The following is a 19,085-nucleotide window of genomic DNA, read 5'->3' on the forward strand; positions in this document are numbered from 1 at the left end:
CTGAGACTGTCTGTGACTGACCGGTGTTGTGTGATGCAGTATGTATGATGGAGTAGAATGTCCTTCAGTCCTGAATGGCCCTCACTGGCCCTATCTGGGTATACAGTCAGTGGAGTGGACAGCATAGCACCTCAGAGAGAGAGCGAGAGAGAGAGAAAGTGTGTGTGTGTCTGTTTCTTCTCTCCTTTCATCAAATTTTATGAGGGTTCCACCTAATCAGGTTAGGAAAACCACTCAATGTTCTACACTAGATAATAGAAGGAGACAAATCCTCATTTCACGTTAAGCTGACACACAGACTGTAGCAATAGAGGATGCCTTGGAAAACAACAACAACAGTAACATCCATTACCAGGGCCAACATCCATGCCATACTATACCTTAGTCAACGTTCTACCTCTATCCTCTTGGAAAGGGTTCCTCTTTCATTGATAACACTATCTATTTCCCTTCAAAGTTACGGTCTCTTTGTCAGGTCTTTTTAGGTGATACATCTTTGGTTCAAAGTACCTTTTTGCTTGTTTACAGATATGGATTCAGAATTGCAGCACATTCTCCTTCCTTTGAGACTACTCCTTGTCAGGTTCAACTGGGTTCATATTTCAAATGGTTCAAATGGGTTCATATCTCAAATGGTTCAAATGGGTTCATATCTCAAATAGTTCAACTGGGTTCATATCTCAAATGGTTCAACTGGGTTCATATCTCAAATAGTTCAACTGGGTTCATATCTCAAATGGTTCAACTGGGTTCATATCTCAAATGGTTCAAATGGGTTCATATCTCAAATGGTTCAACTGGGTTCATATCTCAAATAGTTCAACTGGGTTCATATCTCAAATGGTTCAACTGGGTTCATATCTCAAATAGTTCAACTGGGTTCATATCTCAAATGGTTCAAATGGGTTTATATCTCAACTGGGTTCGGACTACACTTGGCCTACGCTCCCCTAAAGACTACATTATATTTTGTTGGTAGGCAATAAAAACATAAATAATCTCCTCTCTATGTTATTGCCACCTCCACCTACCTGCTTGACCCTCTGGCTCTACAGGAAGACACAGGTGGGTCGCTCTGTCACCTCATCACCTCTCCACCTCTACAGGAAGACACAGGTGGGCTGCTCTTGTTACCTCATCACCTCTCCACCTCTACAGGAAGACACAGGTGGGCTGCTCTGTTACCTCATCACCTCTCCACCTCTACAGGAAGACACAGGTGGGCTGCTCTGTTATCTCATCACCTCTCCACCTCTACAGGAAGACACAGGTGGGTCGCTCTGTTACCTCATCACCTCTCCACCTCTACAGGAAAGCAAAGGTGGGCTGCTCTGATACCTCATCACCTCTCCACCTCTACAGGAAGACACAGGTGGGCTGCTCTGTTACCTCATCACCTCTCCACCTCTACAGGAAAGCAAAGGTGGGCTGCTCTGATACCTCATCACCTCTCCACCTCTACAGGAAGACACAGGTGGGCTGCTCTGTTACCTCATCACCTCTCCACCTCTACAGGAAGACACAGGTGGGCTGCTCTGTTACCTCATCACCTCTCCACCTCTACAGGAAGACACAGGTGGGCTGCTCTGTTACCTCATCACCTCTCCACCTCTACAGGAAGAAACAGGTGGGCTGCTCTTGTTACCTCATCACCTCTCCACCTCTACAGGAAGACACAGGTGGGTCGCTCTGTTACCTCATTACCTATCTACCTCTACCACACACACTCTCCCCAGCCATTGTCCGGGTTAGAGTTTGGCCGGGGTAGGCCGTCATTGTAACTAAGAATTTGTTCTTAACTGACTTGTCGAGTTAAATAAAGGTTAAATACATTTTTAAAAATGATGGTTGTCTTTATTTGCTGTATGAAGTTGTAAACAGCATTAATGTAGTTGTAAACAGTATTAATTAAGTTGTAAACAGTACTAATTAAGTTGTAAACAGTATTAATGTAGTTGTAAACAGTATTAAGGAAGTTGTAAACCGTATTAATTAAGTTGTAAACAGTATTAATGTAGTTCTAAACATTATTAATGTAGTTCTAAACAGTATTAATGTAGTTCTAAACAGTATTAATGAAGTTGTAAACAGCATTAATGAAGTTGTAAACAGTATTAATGTCATTCTAAACAGTATTAATTAAGTTGTAAACAGTATTAATTAAGTTGTAAGCAGTATTAATGTAGTTGTAAACAGCATTAATGTAGTTCTAAACAGCATTAATTAAGTTGTACACCGTATTAATGTAGTTCTAACCAGTATTTATTAAGTTGTAAACAGTATTAATTAAGTTGTAAACAGTATTAATTCAGTTGTAAACAGTATTAATTAAGTTGTAAACAGTATTTATGAAGTTGTAAACAGCATTAATGAAGTTGTAAACAGTATTAATTAAGTTGTAAACAGTATTAATTAAGTTGTAAGCAGCATTAATTAAGTTGTAAACAGTATTAATGTAGTTGTAAATAGCATTAATGTAGTTGTAAACAGTATTAGTGAAGTTCTAAAACGTATTAATTAAGTTGTAAACAGCATTAATTCAGTTGTAAACAGTATTAATTAAGTTGTAAACAGTATTTATGAAGTTGTAAACAGCATTAATTAAGTTGTAAACAGCATTAATGTAGTTGTACACAGCATTAAGTTGTAAACAGTATTAATTAAGTTGTAAACAGTATTAATTAAGTTGTAAACAGTATTTATGAAGTTGTAAACAGCATTAATTAAGTTGTAAACAGCATTAATGTAGTTGTACACAGCATTAAGTTGTAAACAGTATTAATTAAGTTGTAAACAGTATTAATTAAGTTGTAAACAGTATTAATTAAGTTGTAAACAGTAGTTGTAAACAGTATTAATTACGTTGTAAACAGTAGTTGTAAACAGTATTAATTAAGTTGTAAACAGTAGTTGTAAACAGTATTAATTAAGTTGTAAACAGTAGTTGTAAACAGTATTAATAAAGGTGTGAACCTTATGAATTAAGTTGTAAACCATATTAATGTGGTTATAAACAGTATTAATGAAGTTATAAACAGTTTTAATTAAGTTGTATATTTACTCTATAGGAGGAAGAGGAGGAGTAAACAGTGAAGAAGGAGAAACAAAACAGACAGCCTCCCAGTGGGCTCTATTAAGGGCACAACAAGAGAACACAGAGGCCTCTTTAACAAGACTACTGTACATCATAGGGAATAGGAGACTGGTTATGGTGCACACAAATTGAAAATGAGTGTCTCAAAACATGCTGTTGAATCATGAGTGTGTGTGTGTGAGTGAATGAGTGTGTGTGTATGTTATGCTGTGGACACAATACAGTATATGGCAAATTAACATTGATTTCTTAGACTGAGGCTTGAGTTTATTTCTAGATCTATTAAATGTACAGATCAACCTACCTATACAGCTTATCATAAGAACTTCACAATATGTTTGTGTGTTGGACAAGAGGTCCTAAAGGAACCAAACATGCTCAATAATTGTTCTTACATAATATTGACACACTTCCAGGTTCCACACTGTGTACTTGTCCTCCAAAGTATGCGGGAGTTGTGAGCCATCTTGGTCCCCATTATCATCATGCCTGTCTCATCAAGCAGGCCTCCCCAAAGAACAGAATTTGCCACGCACCAATAATCAGAATAAATAAACTATGCACAAAGCCCGTTGGTTCTGCAATAAGGCTAAACTAGACATATTTTGATATGTATGTAAAACCAACTAGCTACACACTGATTTGAGCGATGAGAAAATGATCATGGCTGGTTCTGTGCCTTCAACCGGTAGATTGCAGAGGATTGCGTCTCCGATGCAGTTGTGTTAAAAAGGACTTGTCATTTGACTTTAAATAATCACAGCCGTAACCGTATGGAATGATGACATTTCCGTTGGTTATAAATATTGTAGCTATAACAACCTTTGTTTAATGTGCGTATAGGCTTGCTGAAAGAACCATCACTGAAAAAGATATATTAAGCTATATAAAAACATGTTGTTATGTTATTATAACATCAAAAAATGTTATTAAATGTTATTACGGTGGAACGTGACGGTCTGTTTATTACAGTATCTTTAAACTTAATGAGGTTAGTGTATATTTGAATAGCCTATCCATTGTAATATGTTGTTCTTTGTTCAACGTTTCTCGGCTCCATAGCACAGCAGTCTATGAGGCAGGGAAGTACACAAGGGAATCCACTGCACAGACAATACATACTACAATGTAAGACATCACCACGCACGCAAGTACACACGCACGGACAACAAAATAGGCTATCCTATCTCCTAGCATCGTGTCATGTAATGTAACAAAAGAAGAAAAAAGCACACGACCGGCCGGCCAATTGTCACCACACTTCAGCACCCAAAAACACAATGATGGCCAGTAATTGAACAGGTAGCCAAATGAATCAATAAATACCCGCTGATGTTTTCCGAAGTAGGTCCGTAAAATGTTTTATTCCCTTTTAGATTGTGTCAATCCCCGTGTGGCCTCAATATCGGGCGTCGTGCCGTTGTTAAAAGACCACCTGCTAAGGTAAATTGGATGGAACAACCATTGGACAGGACAGTCGGCATTGCCTCTCCGTTGTCATCGGGTACATTGGAGACTGCGAGATGCTCTTTCCCCCTGGAGACTAATCGTGGTCCAGACACCCGGTTGTCACGCCCATCTCTCTCTAGCGCTGCTCTCCTTTGGTGAAAACTCAGTAGTCACACGGATCCACCATCGCCCACATTAATGCGTCTCTGCAGTTGGTCAGGATTCCGCGACTATTGCGTAAGGCCGTCTTCAGATTCGCACAACGTGCTGGCTCCAGCTATCTGCTGATTCCTGAGCGTGGTACTTGTACTGTACAGTAAGCTACTGTAAAAAAGGCGCGCTTCAGGCAGGTACAGTAGCATGTGTAGATTAGTCTGTGTGAATGACAATGTTTTTTAGTTTTTTTCAGAAACACCTCACTGCTCTATATGCTAGGGAGATATGATGTGGCTGTACATATGAAGAATGAGCAAGCTGTTGACCTGCTGAGAAACATATGCTACCTTTCCCCAAGGCAAAAAAAATGTAATTTCCTGCTACTTATGGGTAAATATTTAAATTATATTAATAATAATGTATATAATGCCTATAATAAAATTAAGAAGATTTGCATGTAGAGTTATGCTTTGCGTTAGCTTAATAAAACGTGGCAAAAAATAATCAAATGCTCTAATACAAACATTCCTTAATGTTTTTTTGTTAATTGACTGCCATCCTATTATACAGTCCTAATAATACACTGACATACGAATGTGTCACGGGAAGGCGTGCGTCTGACGCCACATGATGACGTTAAATTACAGCGCCCAGGATATGTTATTTGAGCGAGCAAGAACTGACATTTTTCTCAGCTCGCGTTTATGAATATTTTTTCACCAATTAAGGTGGGCAGAGAATTATCACTCCACTGAATAATATCTTTGTCCAAACACAACCATTGACCCTGTACCCTCGCCATGGTAGAGGATGACGATTTAACGCCAAATGTTATGTCAAACCAAATGTGGAGCAGCAATGGCGAGTTTGTCCCTCCTGACGGAATATGTTGGGTGTCTGTTCTGTCATGTTTGCTACTTGCCTGCTCCTACGTTGGGAGCTTATACGTGTGGAGAAGTGATTTGCCAAGGTAAGCCTCGTATTTCTTTGCTATTTTTATTCGTAGAAGATTCTACAGACATACGGAAGTGGTAGTTTGCCAGCTTGTCGGTGGATAACTACCTAGCACGGCTTTCGTGCAGGGCAATTCCATGGTAACGGAATTACGCTGAATCTCCGTTGTTTCACTTAAATGTATGCCAAACCAAAAACATCGATTTCAAAGTTGAACAAGCCATACTACTCTGAACAATTTCAACAAAAAAAGCCCGAAGGCCAGCAGATGGAGTTATTGAGGCGTTTACATATAATTAGTGGATTTTCTAAAGCATACTGGAAATGTACCTATTTTCTTTTAAATAATTCGTCATTTAGTTACAGTCTAAAGCACTTATCAGAGAGACCTGCCTCGATTCTGCTCTTTCTTCTGCTAACAAATGGGGAAATGATTAAATTCAGAATTGCCATCACTACTGGTAAAATGCTAGCTCAGAAAAGATGATCCAAGCAGATGGATATTATTGTTGATATTAACAGGCTGAGCAATCAACTTGATTTAAATGAAGATGAAAAAGCAGCGCTTGCTAAATGCTAATGTGATCTGGATGACATGTATAACAATTTAGTCACAGAGTGCGTGTTGGCAGGTACCTAGTGTTTAGCACGTTGGGCCATTAACTGAAAGGTTGCTAGATCGAATCCCCGAGCTGACAAGGTAAAAATCTGTTGTTCTGCCCCTGAACAAGGCAGTTAACCCACTGTTCCCAGGCCATCATTGTAAATAAGAATTTGTTATTTTAACTGACTTGTCTAGTTAAATAAAGTTTAAAAAAAGGGTGCCTTGATCAAAGGCCAAATGGATTGAAAAAGTTGACCCTCCCCCTTATTTCTTTAATTTGGAGAAGAGTAGGCAGACTAGTATTACATCCATTTATCTGATTATCTTGAAGTGATTAATAAGAAAATACTCTTTCTACAGTTCACTATATCAATCATCTTTCAGAAGGCAACTTGGATTCATTTTTTGATTCAGTTAATAACTCTGCCTATAGAAGAAAGTCTGGAGTCTGCTAACGGTCTGCTAACTGCTAGCCCCTGCTATCTGATAGCTTGTCTGCCACGGTCTGCTAACTGCTAGCTAGCCTGCCCGGTCTGCTAACTGCTAGCCCCTGCTAACTGCTAGCTTGCTAACCCGGTCTGCTAACTGCTAGCTAGCCTGCCCGGTCTGCTAACTGCTAGCCCCTGCTAACTGCTAGCTTGCCTGCCTGGTCTGATAACTGCTAGCCCCTGCTAACTGCTTGCTGCTAGCCCCTGCTATCTGATAGCTTGTCTGCCACGGTCTGCTAACTGCTAGCTAGCCTGCTGCTAACTGCTAGCTTGCTAACCCGGTCTGCTAACTGCTAGCTTGTTTAGCCCCAGGCCTACTAACTGTTAGCTTGTTAGCATCGGCCTTCTAATTATCTGAATCGCCGTGTCCCCAGTCAGCCTAACCACTCACTGGACCCATATGTTCACTTGGCTACGCATGCCTCTCTAATATCAATATTAGAGAGGCACCTTTCCAGAAACTCTCACTGTTGCTGCTTGCTATAGACCTCCCTCTGCCCCCAGCTGTGCCCTCAATACCATACGTGAGTTGATTGCCCCCCATCTATCTTCTGAGCTCGTGCTACTAGGTGACCTAAACTGGGACATGCATAACACCCCGGTCATCCTACAATCTAAGCTTGATGCCCTCAATCTCACACAAATTATCAATGAACCTACCTGGTACAACCCCAAATAAGTAAACACGGGCACCCTCATAGATGTCATCCTAACTAACTCGCGCTCCAAATTCACCTCTGCTGTTTTCAACCAAGTTCTCAGCGATCACTGCCTCATTGTCTGCATCCGTAATGGGTCTGCGACCAAACGACCACCCCTCATCATATTTGATAGAGCAGTCTGACTGAGCAGTGGTAGGCAGCAGCTGGCTCGTAAGCATTCATTCAAACACCACTTTCCTGCATTTGCCAGCAGTTCTTCGCAATGCTTGAAGCACAGCGCTGTTTATGACTTCAAGCCTATCAACTCCTGAGATTAGGCTGGCAATACTATAGTGCCAATAAGAACATCGACTAGTCAAAGGTATATGAAATACAAATAGTATAGAGTGAAATAGTCCTATAATTTCTATAATAACTACAACCTAGAACGTCTTAACTGTGAATATTGAAGTCTCATGTTAAAAGGAACCACCACTATGTTCTGAGCATACATGGCACATATTGCACTTTTTACTTTCTTCTCCAACACTTTGTTTTTGAATTATTTAAACCAAATTGAACATGTTTCATTATTTATTTGAGGCTAAATTGATTTTATTGATGTATTATATTAAGTTAAAATATGTGTTCATTCAGTATTGTTGTAATTGTCATTATTACAAATACATTTTTAAAAATTGGCCGATTTAATCGGTATCAGCTTTTTTTGGTCCTCCAATAATCATTATCTGTATCGGTGTTGAAAAATCATAATCGGTCTACCTCTAATATTGACTGACCTTCATGTCTTAAAGTAATGATGGACTGTCGTTTCTCTTTGCTTATTTGAGCTGTTCTTGTCATAATATGGACTTGGTCTTTTACCAAATAGGGCTATCTTCTGTATACCACCCCTACCATGCCAATTTGATTGGCTCAAATGCATTAAGAAGGAAAGAAATTCCACAAATTACATTTTAACAAGGCACACCTGTTAATTTAAATGCATTCCAGGTGACTACCTCATGAAGCTAACTGCGAGAATGCCAAGAGGTCCTTGTACCTAGCATTGAGCATGGTGGTGACACAGTAAAGAGGCTCAGAGAGAATGCCACCGAATCGCTTGTTATGTGTGGGCAGTTTTGTTGAGCAGGCGTTTTAAAGCCATGACCGAGGGTATCACGTCTGCTGCAAACGCAGTTGATTAGCTTATTTCTCGAGTCAGTTGTTCGAATGGAGCTAGGAGTGATCATGTTTCCAAGTATCAAACGTTCTCAAATGCCATTGAAATGGCTGCAGCGGTCTGAGAACCAGCACATTCTTGAGTATGCAATAAGCCTTTCCTCAGTACGAAATCCTTGTCGACCTCCTGTGCTGTCAGACTCCGCCTGCTCATGGGGTTGATATCGCTGGTCCAAATGTCAGTCGTGAAGCTAATAGCAGTGACGCCCATAGCAAGTAGCTTATGGATGTGTTTCAGCAATATTGTGTAACTCCAGTTGAGCAATCTGAAAAATAGCGCCTACTTGGTAGTATGTACCGGGGCTCGAGGTGCTCGACCAGTCGGCTAATACCAACATCACCCACGACAGAGAACGGTTGATTGTCAAGGTAAATTATCTTGGTGTTAATGGATTTCGCCTTTTGAGTTGTCTCGCTGAAAGTTTCTTACGCTTTCAAATGACTGCTGGAACTTGAACTTGTTTAGTTGTTGGAAGTGTGCGCTTAGTATTTTTCTGCTTTTGTTCTGTGTAGTGCTGTATTCTTCATGCCGTCATTACGTCATCTACCTACTTTATGCACGTCAGCTTTGACATCGATTTTTCACATCGGCGTTAAACTAGACATTGTGCCGATGTTGGCATTTTTAGCTAATATCGTCCGATTCCGATGTGCATCCCTGGTAACTAGTGTTCCATTATTAAAGATAAACAAGGCAGGCCCTGTTGTGTGGTCAGGTGCCACAAAGAAGGACTTGGGAAAATTACAACTGGCCCAGGACAGCACGGCTGCCTCTTAAATGTACATGTACAGCTAACATTAATAATATACATGTCAATCCATCATGGTTCAATGTAGAGGAGAGATTCAATAGCACACAGTTCGAATACCCACGCATACGCCACAACACATGCCACCAGAGGTCTCTTCACAGTCACCAAGTCCAGAACAGACTATGGGAGGCGGACAGTACCTCCATAGAGCTATGATTTTCTGATGCAAGCAGTATAATCAGATTTAAAGACAGATAAAAATACACCTTATGGAATAGTGAGGTCTTTGAAAAGTCACACACAGGTACATACACACACACACACAGACAGACTATACACACATGTACATCTGGATAGTGTGTTGTAGGACACTAGTGACCAGAGGGCACACACTTATTGTATTGTGAAATCTGTTGTCAAATGTATTTTAATGTTTAAAAGTTGTAATATAATGTGTATTACTGCTTTAATTTTTTGCTGAATCCAAGAAAGAGTTGCTGCTGCCTTAGCAGGAACTAATGGGGATCTATAATAAACCCCAGGAAGAGTAGCTGCTGCCTTGACAGGATCTAATGGGGATCTATAATAAACCCCAGGAAGAGTAGCTGCTGCCTTGACAGGAACTAATGGGGATCTATAATAAACCCCAGGAAGAGTAGCTGCTGCCTTGGCAGGAACTAATGGGGATCCATGATAAACCCCAGGAAGAGTAGCTGCTGCCTTGGCAGGAACTAATGGGGATCCATAATAAACCCCAGGAAGAGTAGCTGCTGCCTTGGCAGGAACTAATGGGGATCCATAATAAACCCCAGGAAGAGTAGCTGCTGCCTTGGCAGGAACTAATGGGGATCCATAATAAACCCCAGGAAGAGTAGCTGCTGCCTTGGCAGGAACTAATGGGGATCCATAATAAACCCCAGGAAGAGTAGCTGCTGCCTTGGCAGGAACTAATGGGGATCCATAATAAACCCCAGGAAGAGTAGCTGCTGCCTTGTCAGGAACTAATGGGGATCCATAATAAACCCCAGGAAGAGTAGCTGCTGCCTTGGCAGGAACTAATGGGGATCCATAATAAACACAAATGGTGAGAAGGTGGAATAAAGCGGGGGAAATATGCATACTTTCTTTATGAAACACCATTTTCCACCACCATGGTAGTGCTAGTCCCAGATGTTGCGTATCGTGTTCAGCCAATCAGGTTGCAGCCACCTTTTTGTTTTGAAACTATCAGACTAGGGGTGGATTATGTAAACCGTTTAAGAACCAAACAGAGCAAACGAAACTGGGAGGGACCTTCCTCAATTTGTCCAATAGAAACTGCTATGTTCATTTTCTGTTTAGAGTGAACAGTGGTGTTTCTGTACTTTACTATTTATATATTTTTACAGATACTTTTACTCAAGTAGACTTTCACTTTTACTTGAGTCATTTTCTATTCAAGATGAACTGAAAGGCTAAAACAAACCATGACATCTTCTAATATTTAAATCTGGTCTACACCTGCTGTATGCAGTACATTTGACAAATAAAATGTGGTTTGATATGTATTTAAAGGTGCAATATGCAGAAATTGCTGGGCCGTTTCCTGGTTGCTAAAATTCAAATAGTTCAACATAAATTTCAGTTTGTGTCAAAATAGGCAAGTATAGGGTAGAGAATCATTTGTACCTTCTAAACCACTGTGAAATATATATTCCTTAACCAAAAAAATAGCTGGTGTACAAAACCCAAAGGAAAAGATGCCAAAACTAAACTTAAGAACGGGAAGCATAGAAATAGAACAGATCTACCACTTTTTAGACTGGTTTTCAATGAGAATAACAGTGTTGCATACGTTCCCTTTGGACAGTAACATTACATGACTCAATATCGCCATCTGCTGGCTTCTTGGCTCGTGCAGATGCAAAGTTTGGTTACAGAATTACTGTAACATCTCCCAAATATTTATTCTGTTACCAAACCTATCTGTTTTTATAAAATGTTCAGTGTAAATTGTTAAAATTAGTTGTGCATAGTTATATGGTTTGTTAAACTTTGAAATTAATTGTTTGTTTGGTTATACATTTTAAATTGAAAATTCTGAGTCTCCGTGTAATTCTGCTACCATGGAATTTCCGTGCAGCAGTCTGCTAGCCTTTCATTATTTGCTGATTAATTAGCAAGCAAACTAAACCAGAGGGCTTGTTTGTTTAGTTTCCTGCTTAACTGCAGTGTTCTTGCTCTTTGAGGGGCTGGTTTGTTTACAAAATGTAATGTTGACACGTGCATCTCCTGTGTGTGCATCACGTGCCTGCTCCCAGGGACCACCCGGCCGTTATCAAGAGGCGCTTCACCAGTGTCCTAATCGTGTCTGCCTTGTCGCCTGTCTTTGTGTGGACATGGAAGGTGTACACTGGTGTGATGGTGAGTCTCTACCCCGCGCTGTCTCAGCTATAGGCCGACTGCTATTAGATGACAAAGCTCATGATTGGAAATGACAGCTGAACCCGTGTTGATGCTTTCAAGTGCCTTTGAATAGCAGTCTGCTGTAGTTTTTATATGGGGAAACGATGGGTTATATTAGCTTAGTGCGTCACATACTCCAATACAGTACAACTACACCGTAGCCAGCTTTCCAAGAAACCTCTTGCCCTGGCCTATAATGGACTTGATACATTGCAATCCTTTATCTGGGCACAGATGCATGACACAGTTCCTTTAAGGCTGGGGCACAGGATAACAGTTGATTACAGCCTATTTCCTGGTCTGTTCATGGAGTGTTATGTTATGCTATACACGAGAACATTTCCATGAATTCCATCACTACTTCTCTTGTTCCCCTATAGCCCGGCCCGTCGTTGCTGGCTCTGATGGGCATTCGCTTCGAGGGCCTCATCCCAGCCATCATACTGCCTCTGCTGCTCACCATGGTAACAGACACAACAGACTGTTGTAGATATACTTTTGGTATTGTCTGACCTACAGTTGTTAACCTCTGACCTTTGCTCTGGTAGGTTCTGTTTCTTGGCCCTCTCATCCAACTGGCTATGGACTGCCCCTGGGGCTTCATGGATGGGATACGAGTGGCCCTTGGTGAGAGACTGTCTAGAGCTTATTATTCACCCAATATGGTTATTACTGCGTTATTCTGGAGACCATCTCTCTCTCTCCCCCTCCCCCCACCAACAGACCCATGGTTCTGGGCTCTGTGCCTCAGGGACATGCGCTGGCTGAGGAACCAGGTGGTGGCCCCTCTGACTGAGGAGCTGGTGTTCAGGGCTTGTATGCTGCCCATGCTGGTACCCTGCGCCAGCCCCTCCACTGCCATGTTGACCTGTCCCCTCTTCTTCGGAGTAGGTAAGTCCCATCAACATGCTGATCTGGTTTGCGTTTAGAAACATCTGCTTGCCTCAACCCCAACTGAATTGAACAAATAATGTATTGGATTTAGCAGTATTTCATAATGAATGTGTCATGTCAGTTAATGTCTGTGCGAGTCAATACGAACACCATCTGCCATTTTGACCTACATAAATATTGATGCAAAAGCTGTGCTGTACACCAGGGGTGCTACAGCTGCCGCCAACATGTACAGTGCCTTCGGAAAGTATTCAGACCCCTTAATTTTTTCCAATTTTGTTATGTCACAGCCTTATTCTAAAATGGATTTAAAAAATAAAATTATCAGCAATCTATACACAATACCCCATAATGACAAAGCTAAACAGCTTTTTAGAAATGTTTGCTAATTTATTACAAACAAAAAAACGATACCTTATTTACAAAAGTATTCAGACCTTTTGCGATGAGACTCGAAATTGATCTCAGGTGCATCCTGTTTCCATTGATCATCCTAGATGTTTCTACAAATTGATTGGAGTCCACCTGTGGTAAATTCAATTGATTGGACATGATTTGGAAAGGCACACACCTGTCTATAAACAAGATTCTCTGGTCTGATGAAACCAAGATTGAACTCTTTGTCCTGAATGCCAAGCATCACGTCTGGAGGAAACCTGGCACCATCCCTATGATGAAGCATGGTGGTAGTGGCAGCATCATACTGTGGGGATGTTTTTCAGTGACAGGGAATGGGAGACAGGATTGAGGTAAAGATGAAGGGAGTAAAGTACGGAGAGATCCTTGATGAAAACCTGTTCCTGAGTTCTCAGGACCTCCGACTGGGGCGACGGTTCGCCTTCCAACAGGACAACATGGGAGTGGCTTCGGGACAAGTCTATGAATGTCCTTGAGTGGCCCAGGCAGAGCCCGGACTTCAACCTGATCGAACATCTCTGGAGAAACCTAAAACTAGCTGTGCAGCAACACTCCCCATTCAACCTGACAGTGCTTGAGAGGATCTGCAGAGAAGAATGGGAGAAACTTCCCAATACAGGTGTGCCAAGCTTGTAACGTCATACCCAAGAAGACTCAAGGCTGTAATCGCTGCCAAAGGTGCTTCAACAAAGAGTAAAGGGTCTGAATACTTATATAAATGTTGTATTTCAATTTTTTATTTTGTATAAATTAGCAAAAAAAATAAAACTGTTTTTACTTTGTCATTATGGGGTATTGTGTGGAGGGGAAAAAAACAAATGTAATGAATTTTAGAATAAGGCTGTAACCTAACAAAATGTTGAAGTCCAGGGGTCTGAACACTTTCCGAAGGCACTGTAGTTTTGTGTGTCTTGACTAATCATTTTCATGCAAATGGAACACCTGGCATATCAACGTAAAGCGAGAGAGAGAAGCACTCTGCTTTCTCTTAGTTTTTGGGCTTCGCTAAACTCATTTAGATGCTTCGAGCATCTGGACATAAATCCAATCAATTATTATTATTATAATTATTGATATTATTATTAGTATTCATAGTATTATTATTATTATTAGTATTCATATTATTATTATTATTAGTATTCATAGTAGTATTATTATTATTATTATTATTATTATTAGTATTCATATTATTATTATTATTATTATTATTATTATTATTAGTATTCATATTTGTATTATTATTATTTATATAATAATTATTCATATAATTGATATTGTTCATATAATTATTGTTTTGATTCATATTATTAATATTACAGAAAGGCAGTAGACTTAAACCTCTATTGACCTGATATGTTCTTAATAATATAGGAGCAAACGAGACGATTTTCAGTCAGACCAACTGTCCTCATACAACTGCTGCTGGAAAGCAATGTTTTTTTCTGCCACTAAACAATTATTCATACGAGTTTTAGCTAGATACATTTTCTTTTTTTAAATAATGAACCCGTAGCTCTCACCAGTTTTGCAAAAATGATGCATGTGAATGTGGTAAACAAAATGTAAATGTACATTTGGATGATGACATTTTTTAAAACTCTGTCCATGATGTTGTATTATTTTGTCCGGAAACTCTAAAGATGTTGTCTTCACAGCTCACTTTCATCATGTGATTGAACTGCTGCGATTCAGACAGGGCAGTGTGTCTGGGATCTTTCTCGCTGCAGGTAAAGACCAACCGATTAACTTCAGCTTTTCTACTTTGTCTCACATGTGGTATATGGCTCCTGTAGCCTAGCTATGTGTTCTTCTTTTCCACTGACTGTTAAATAGACTGTATTATTAATGGTGTGTGTTAATGTTTGTGTTGCAGTGTTCCAGTTTTCCTACACCGCTGTCTTTGGAGCTTACACTGCCTTCATATTTATCAGAACAGGTGGGTACTAGCTACACTACATGACTGACATGAGGTCTGTCTGGGTCTGTGGGCACTAGCTAGGTCTGTCTGGGTCTGTGGGCACTAGCTAGGTCTGTGGGTACTAGCTAGGTCTGTCTGGGTCTGTGGGCACTAGCTACACTACATGACCTACATGAGGTCTGTCTGGGTCTGTGGGCACTAGCTAGGTCTGTCTGGGTCTGTGGGCACTAGCTAGGTCTGCCTGGGTCTGTGAGCACTAGCTAGGTTGTGCCTGGGTCTGTGAGCACTAGCTAGGTTGTGCCTGGGTCTGTGAGCACTAGCTAGGTTGTGCCTGGGTCTGTGAGCACTAGCTAGGTTGTGCCTGGGTCTGTGGGCACTAGCTAGGTTGTGCCTGGGTCTGTGGGCACTAGCTAGGTTGTGCCTGGGTCTGTGGGCACTAGCTAGGTTGTGCCTGGGTCTGTGGGCACTAGCTAGGTTGTGCCTGGGTCTGTGGGCACTAGCTAGGTTGTGCCTAGGTCTGTGGGCACTAGCTAGGTCTGTCTGGGTCTGTGGGCACTAGCTAGGTCTGTGGGCACTAGCTAGGTCTGTGGGCACTAGCTAGGTCTGTGGGCACTAGCTAGGTCTGTGGGCACTAGCTAGGTCTGTGGGCACTAGCTAGGTCTGTGGGCACTAGCTAGGTCTGTCTGGGTCTGTGGGCACTAGCTAGGTCTGTCTGGGTCTGTGGGCACTAGCTAGGTCTGTCTGGGTCTGTGGGCACTAGCTAGGTCTGTCTGGGTCTGTGGGCACTAGCTAGGTCGGTCTGTGGGCACTAGCTAGGTCGGTCTGTGGGCACTAGCTAGGTCGGTCTGTGGGCACTAGCTAGGTCGGTCTGGGCCTCTTGGCAGATTGGTAGTTGTGTGGGTGCAACCATTTTTGTTACCTTGAATATTTCTATCTACCTAATATTGGTTAATATTTACTGAATTTTTCTAGCTACTCTTTTCTCTCTGTCCTCAGGTCACCTGGTGGGACCGGTGCTGTGCCACTCTTTCTGTAATCACATGGGCTTCCCTGCCCTGAGCACGGCCCTGGAGCACCGCCACCGCCTCACCATCCTCTCCTGCTACCTGCTGGGGGTCCTCCTCTTCCTCCTCCTCCTCTTCCCCCTCACAGACCCCCTCTACTATGGCCTGCCCACCCCCGTCTGCACCCTGGCCGCTGTCCCCAGCTCCCTATGCATCTCCTGATCCCACGCCCACCCACCACACACCCCTCTCTACTTGATGGACCGGTTCGCTGATTCTACCACCCATCAGCAGCCAAAAGGAGGAGCGGTCCAAGTGGTCCTAGCACTAGGGGTGTTTTAGCTCTTCGGTCATGCCTGCTTGGATGGGCTCTCTCTGGGGGGAGGTGGGAAGGGTTATGGCTGTGTCAGGTATGGACATTCAGTACTATCGGCTGTCTATACTATGTATGCTGCTAGGGGCAACAGGGTAACTTAGACAGCCATTCCCTATGTTCAGGTTACATTTGCAGTCAGTCAGTTAGCCAGTCAGTTAATATGTGGTCTGTAGTTTCGACTCAACAAAGGATCCGTATCTGGCCAAGATGTGAGGCGCTGTAGTAGTAAGACATTCTGGTGGTCAATAACGTCAGTGTTTTCATCGGTTCTAGATGCTGAATAACAGTTATTTATTTACACATCTGCATGTTTCTATACTGTGGTGTTTTATTGGTGGGGGATAGTTGGGTTGTTCCAGTTAGGACTGTAGTTGTCCATGATAGTTTAGCCACGGTTCTCAGTCTTCCTCTCAGGCTTTTTAAGACACCAGACGATTGGTGTTTGGCGAGATCACAAAGTGTACAGTCTTTACCCAGCCCTGAATTCAGTCATACACTTGAGTTGTCGCTCATTCCAAGTCATGCCGATAGAAGCCTATAATCCCGAAGCTAACATTACCATTCTTAGGGCCAGGAGTTTTTCCCTGACTATGTTAACCTGATCAGGAAAAACTCTGGGCCCCTATAATTTGCTGCACACAGTTTGGCTCTTTGTTCTTGAACTGCTTCTTTATTTGAGCGATTGAAGGGGGAGGAACCTTAAGGTGGGGTGGGATGATGGACAGTTTCCCCCTTAAGGGACTTGGACTCTTGTTAGACTCAGGTGTACTGTAGTCGTATGTATGTAGGTTTGAATGCTATCTAACCACTACGTTGCATGCTGCTACATGTTGCAATATGGATGTCAGACAAGATGACAGGTCTATATTCTTCTACAGATGGACACACAAACACACACAACAAGCTACAGTGCATTTGGAATGCAGACCCCTTGACTTTTCCCAAATTTTGTTACGTTACAGCCTTATTCTAAAATTGATTAAATCATTTTTCAGCAATCTACACACTGACATGTTTTTTTTTGTTTTTTTTACACATGAATTACATTTTTTTTGAAATGATACCTTATTTACATAAGTATTCAGACCTTTAGCTATGAGATTCGAAATTGATCTCCGGTGCATCCTGTTTCCATTGATCATCCTAGATGTTTCTACAACTTGATTGGAGTCCATCTGGGGTAAATTCAATTGATTGGACATTATTTGGAAAGGCACACACCTGTCTATATAAGGTCACAGAGTTGACAGTGCATGTCAGAGCAAAAGCCAAGCTATGAGGTCGAAGGAATTGTCCGTAGAGCTCCGAGACAGGATTGTGTTGAGGCACAGATTCCTGTGGCATTGAAGGTCCCCAAGAACACATTGGCCTCCATGATTCTTAAATTGAATTTTTTTTAAATCACCAAGACTCTTCCTAGAGCTGGGCAATTGGGGGAGAAGGGCCTTGGTCAGGGAGGTGACCAAGAACCCGATGGTCACTCTGACATAGCTCCAGTACCTAGAGATCCTTGATGAAAACCTGCTCCAGAGCGCTCAGGACCTCCGACTGGGGCATAGGTTCACCGTCCAACAGCACAATGATCTTAAGCACAGAGCCAAGACAACGCAGGAGTGGCTTTGGGACAAGTCTGGCCCAGCCAGAGCCCAGACTAGAACCCGATCGAACATCTCTGGAGAGACCTGAAAATAGCTGTGCAGCGACGCTCCCCATCCAACCTGATGGAGTTTGAGAGGATCTGCAGAGAAGAATGGGAGAAACTTCCCAAATACAGGTGTGCCAAGCTTGTAGCGTCATACCCAAGAAGACTTGAGGCTGTAATCGCTGCAAAGTTGCTTCAACAAAGTACTGAATAAATGGTCTGAATACTTTTGTAAATGTGATATTTAATTTTTACAACAATTTATTTAGCGAGAAAATTGTACCCTGTTTTTGCTTTGTCATTATGGGGTTATTGTGTTTAGATTGATGAGGGGGAATAAAAACAATTTAATCAATTTTAGAGTAAGTCTGTAACGTAACAAAATGTGGAAAAAGTTGAGGGTCTGAATACTTTCCAAATGCACTGTATTACCCAAAAGAAGGTAATGCACACAGTGTTATATCCCAATGTTTACTCACTCACTCACCGCAAATGATACTTTGCGTTTGTGAAAATACATGTTATTTACTTGACCAGGCTGTGACCATTGTAGTCCATTGCACTATATAGACAGGGTGTAGGTTAGATTCAGGGTGGGTTGTTGATTTTTATAGGGAATTGTAATGGGACCTGGTGTAATGCTATATAACAGTTCCACCTGACTAAAACAGAAGTGTGGTTCATGAACCAGCAGATTGAATCACACTGAATGTATTGCAACGGGATGTCGAGGCAGTTGAAGTCACTGGTCCGATGTATAAACGGACTTCACTGTGTAAATTGGAACCATATCTCTGGAGAGTCCCATGCAGGAGACGCTAACATTCACTGACAAAGATAGATCTGTGAAGCTATCTACCACAGCAGTGAGGACTGTACTGTATAAGCTACGAAGGAATTACATTATGGTTCTTCAGCAATAACTTAGTTGATGGAAAAGGACCAAAATCAGGGAATTATCTGAAATGGGTGTGTATGTGAATTGAAAAAGCTAAAAAGCCACTTCTTG

At 41.7% G+C, this 19,085-nt stretch overlaps 2 protein-coding genes across 9 annotated transcripts in view; one reads left to right on the forward strand and one right to left on the reverse strand.

The window, feature by feature from the left end:
• Positions 1-4,836, reverse strand: part of LOC110500888 (E3 ubiquitin-protein ligase pellino homolog 1-like) — a 35,619-nt gene extending 30,783 nt beyond the window's left edge. For 2 of the 8 annotated variants that reach the window (XM_036958177.1, XM_036958179.1), the window contains exon 1: positions 4,421-4,832. The gene's annotated coding sequence lies outside the window, so the exon portion shown is untranslated. Of the gene's footprint in view, positions 1-4,420 lie in introns of all 8 variants that reach the window. The other 6 variants (XM_036958183.1, XM_036958176.1, XM_036958180.1 and 3 more) reach the window with 6 other exon arrangements.
• A 290-nt stretch (positions 4,837-5,126) lies between these two features.
• LOC110500724 (CAAX prenyl protease 2) lies at positions 5,127-17,439 on the forward strand. The gene is made up of 8 exons (XM_021578248.2): positions 5,127-5,669; positions 11,681-11,783; positions 12,206-12,289; positions 12,374-12,452; positions 12,549-12,716; positions 14,792-14,863; positions 15,010-15,072; positions 16,051-17,439. Exons 1-8 carry the CDS (start codon positions 5,500-5,502, stop codon positions 16,278-16,280), a joined length of 969 nt encoding a protein of 322 aa, XP_021433923.2. The 5' UTR covers positions 5,127-5,499; the 3' UTR covers positions 16,281-17,439.
• Positions 17,440-19,085: the final 1,646 nt, after the last annotated feature.

This window comes from Oncorhynchus mykiss, chromosome 21 (genome assembly GCF_013265735.2).
Source record: "Oncorhynchus mykiss isolate Arlee chromosome 21, USDA_OmykA_1.1, whole genome shotgun sequence".
Lineage (NCBI taxonomy): Eukaryota > Metazoa > Chordata > Actinopteri > Salmoniformes > Salmonidae > Oncorhynchus > Oncorhynchus mykiss.

Excerpts from the sequence above, each read along its gene's own strand:
- LOC110500724 (XM_021578248.2), top strand. The coding sequence starts at position 5,500 with ATGGTAGAGGATGACGATTTAACGCCAAATGTTATGTCAAACCAAATG. Across the intron at positions 12,717-14,791 it reads TCCCCTCTTCTTCGGAGTAG|CTCACTTTCATCATGTGATT; the intron begins GTAAGTCCCATC and ends TTGTCTTCACAG. Across the intron at positions 15,073-16,050 it reads CTTCATATTTATCAGAACAG|GTCACCTGGTGGGACCGGTG; the intron begins GTGGGTACTAGC and ends CTCTGTCCTCAG.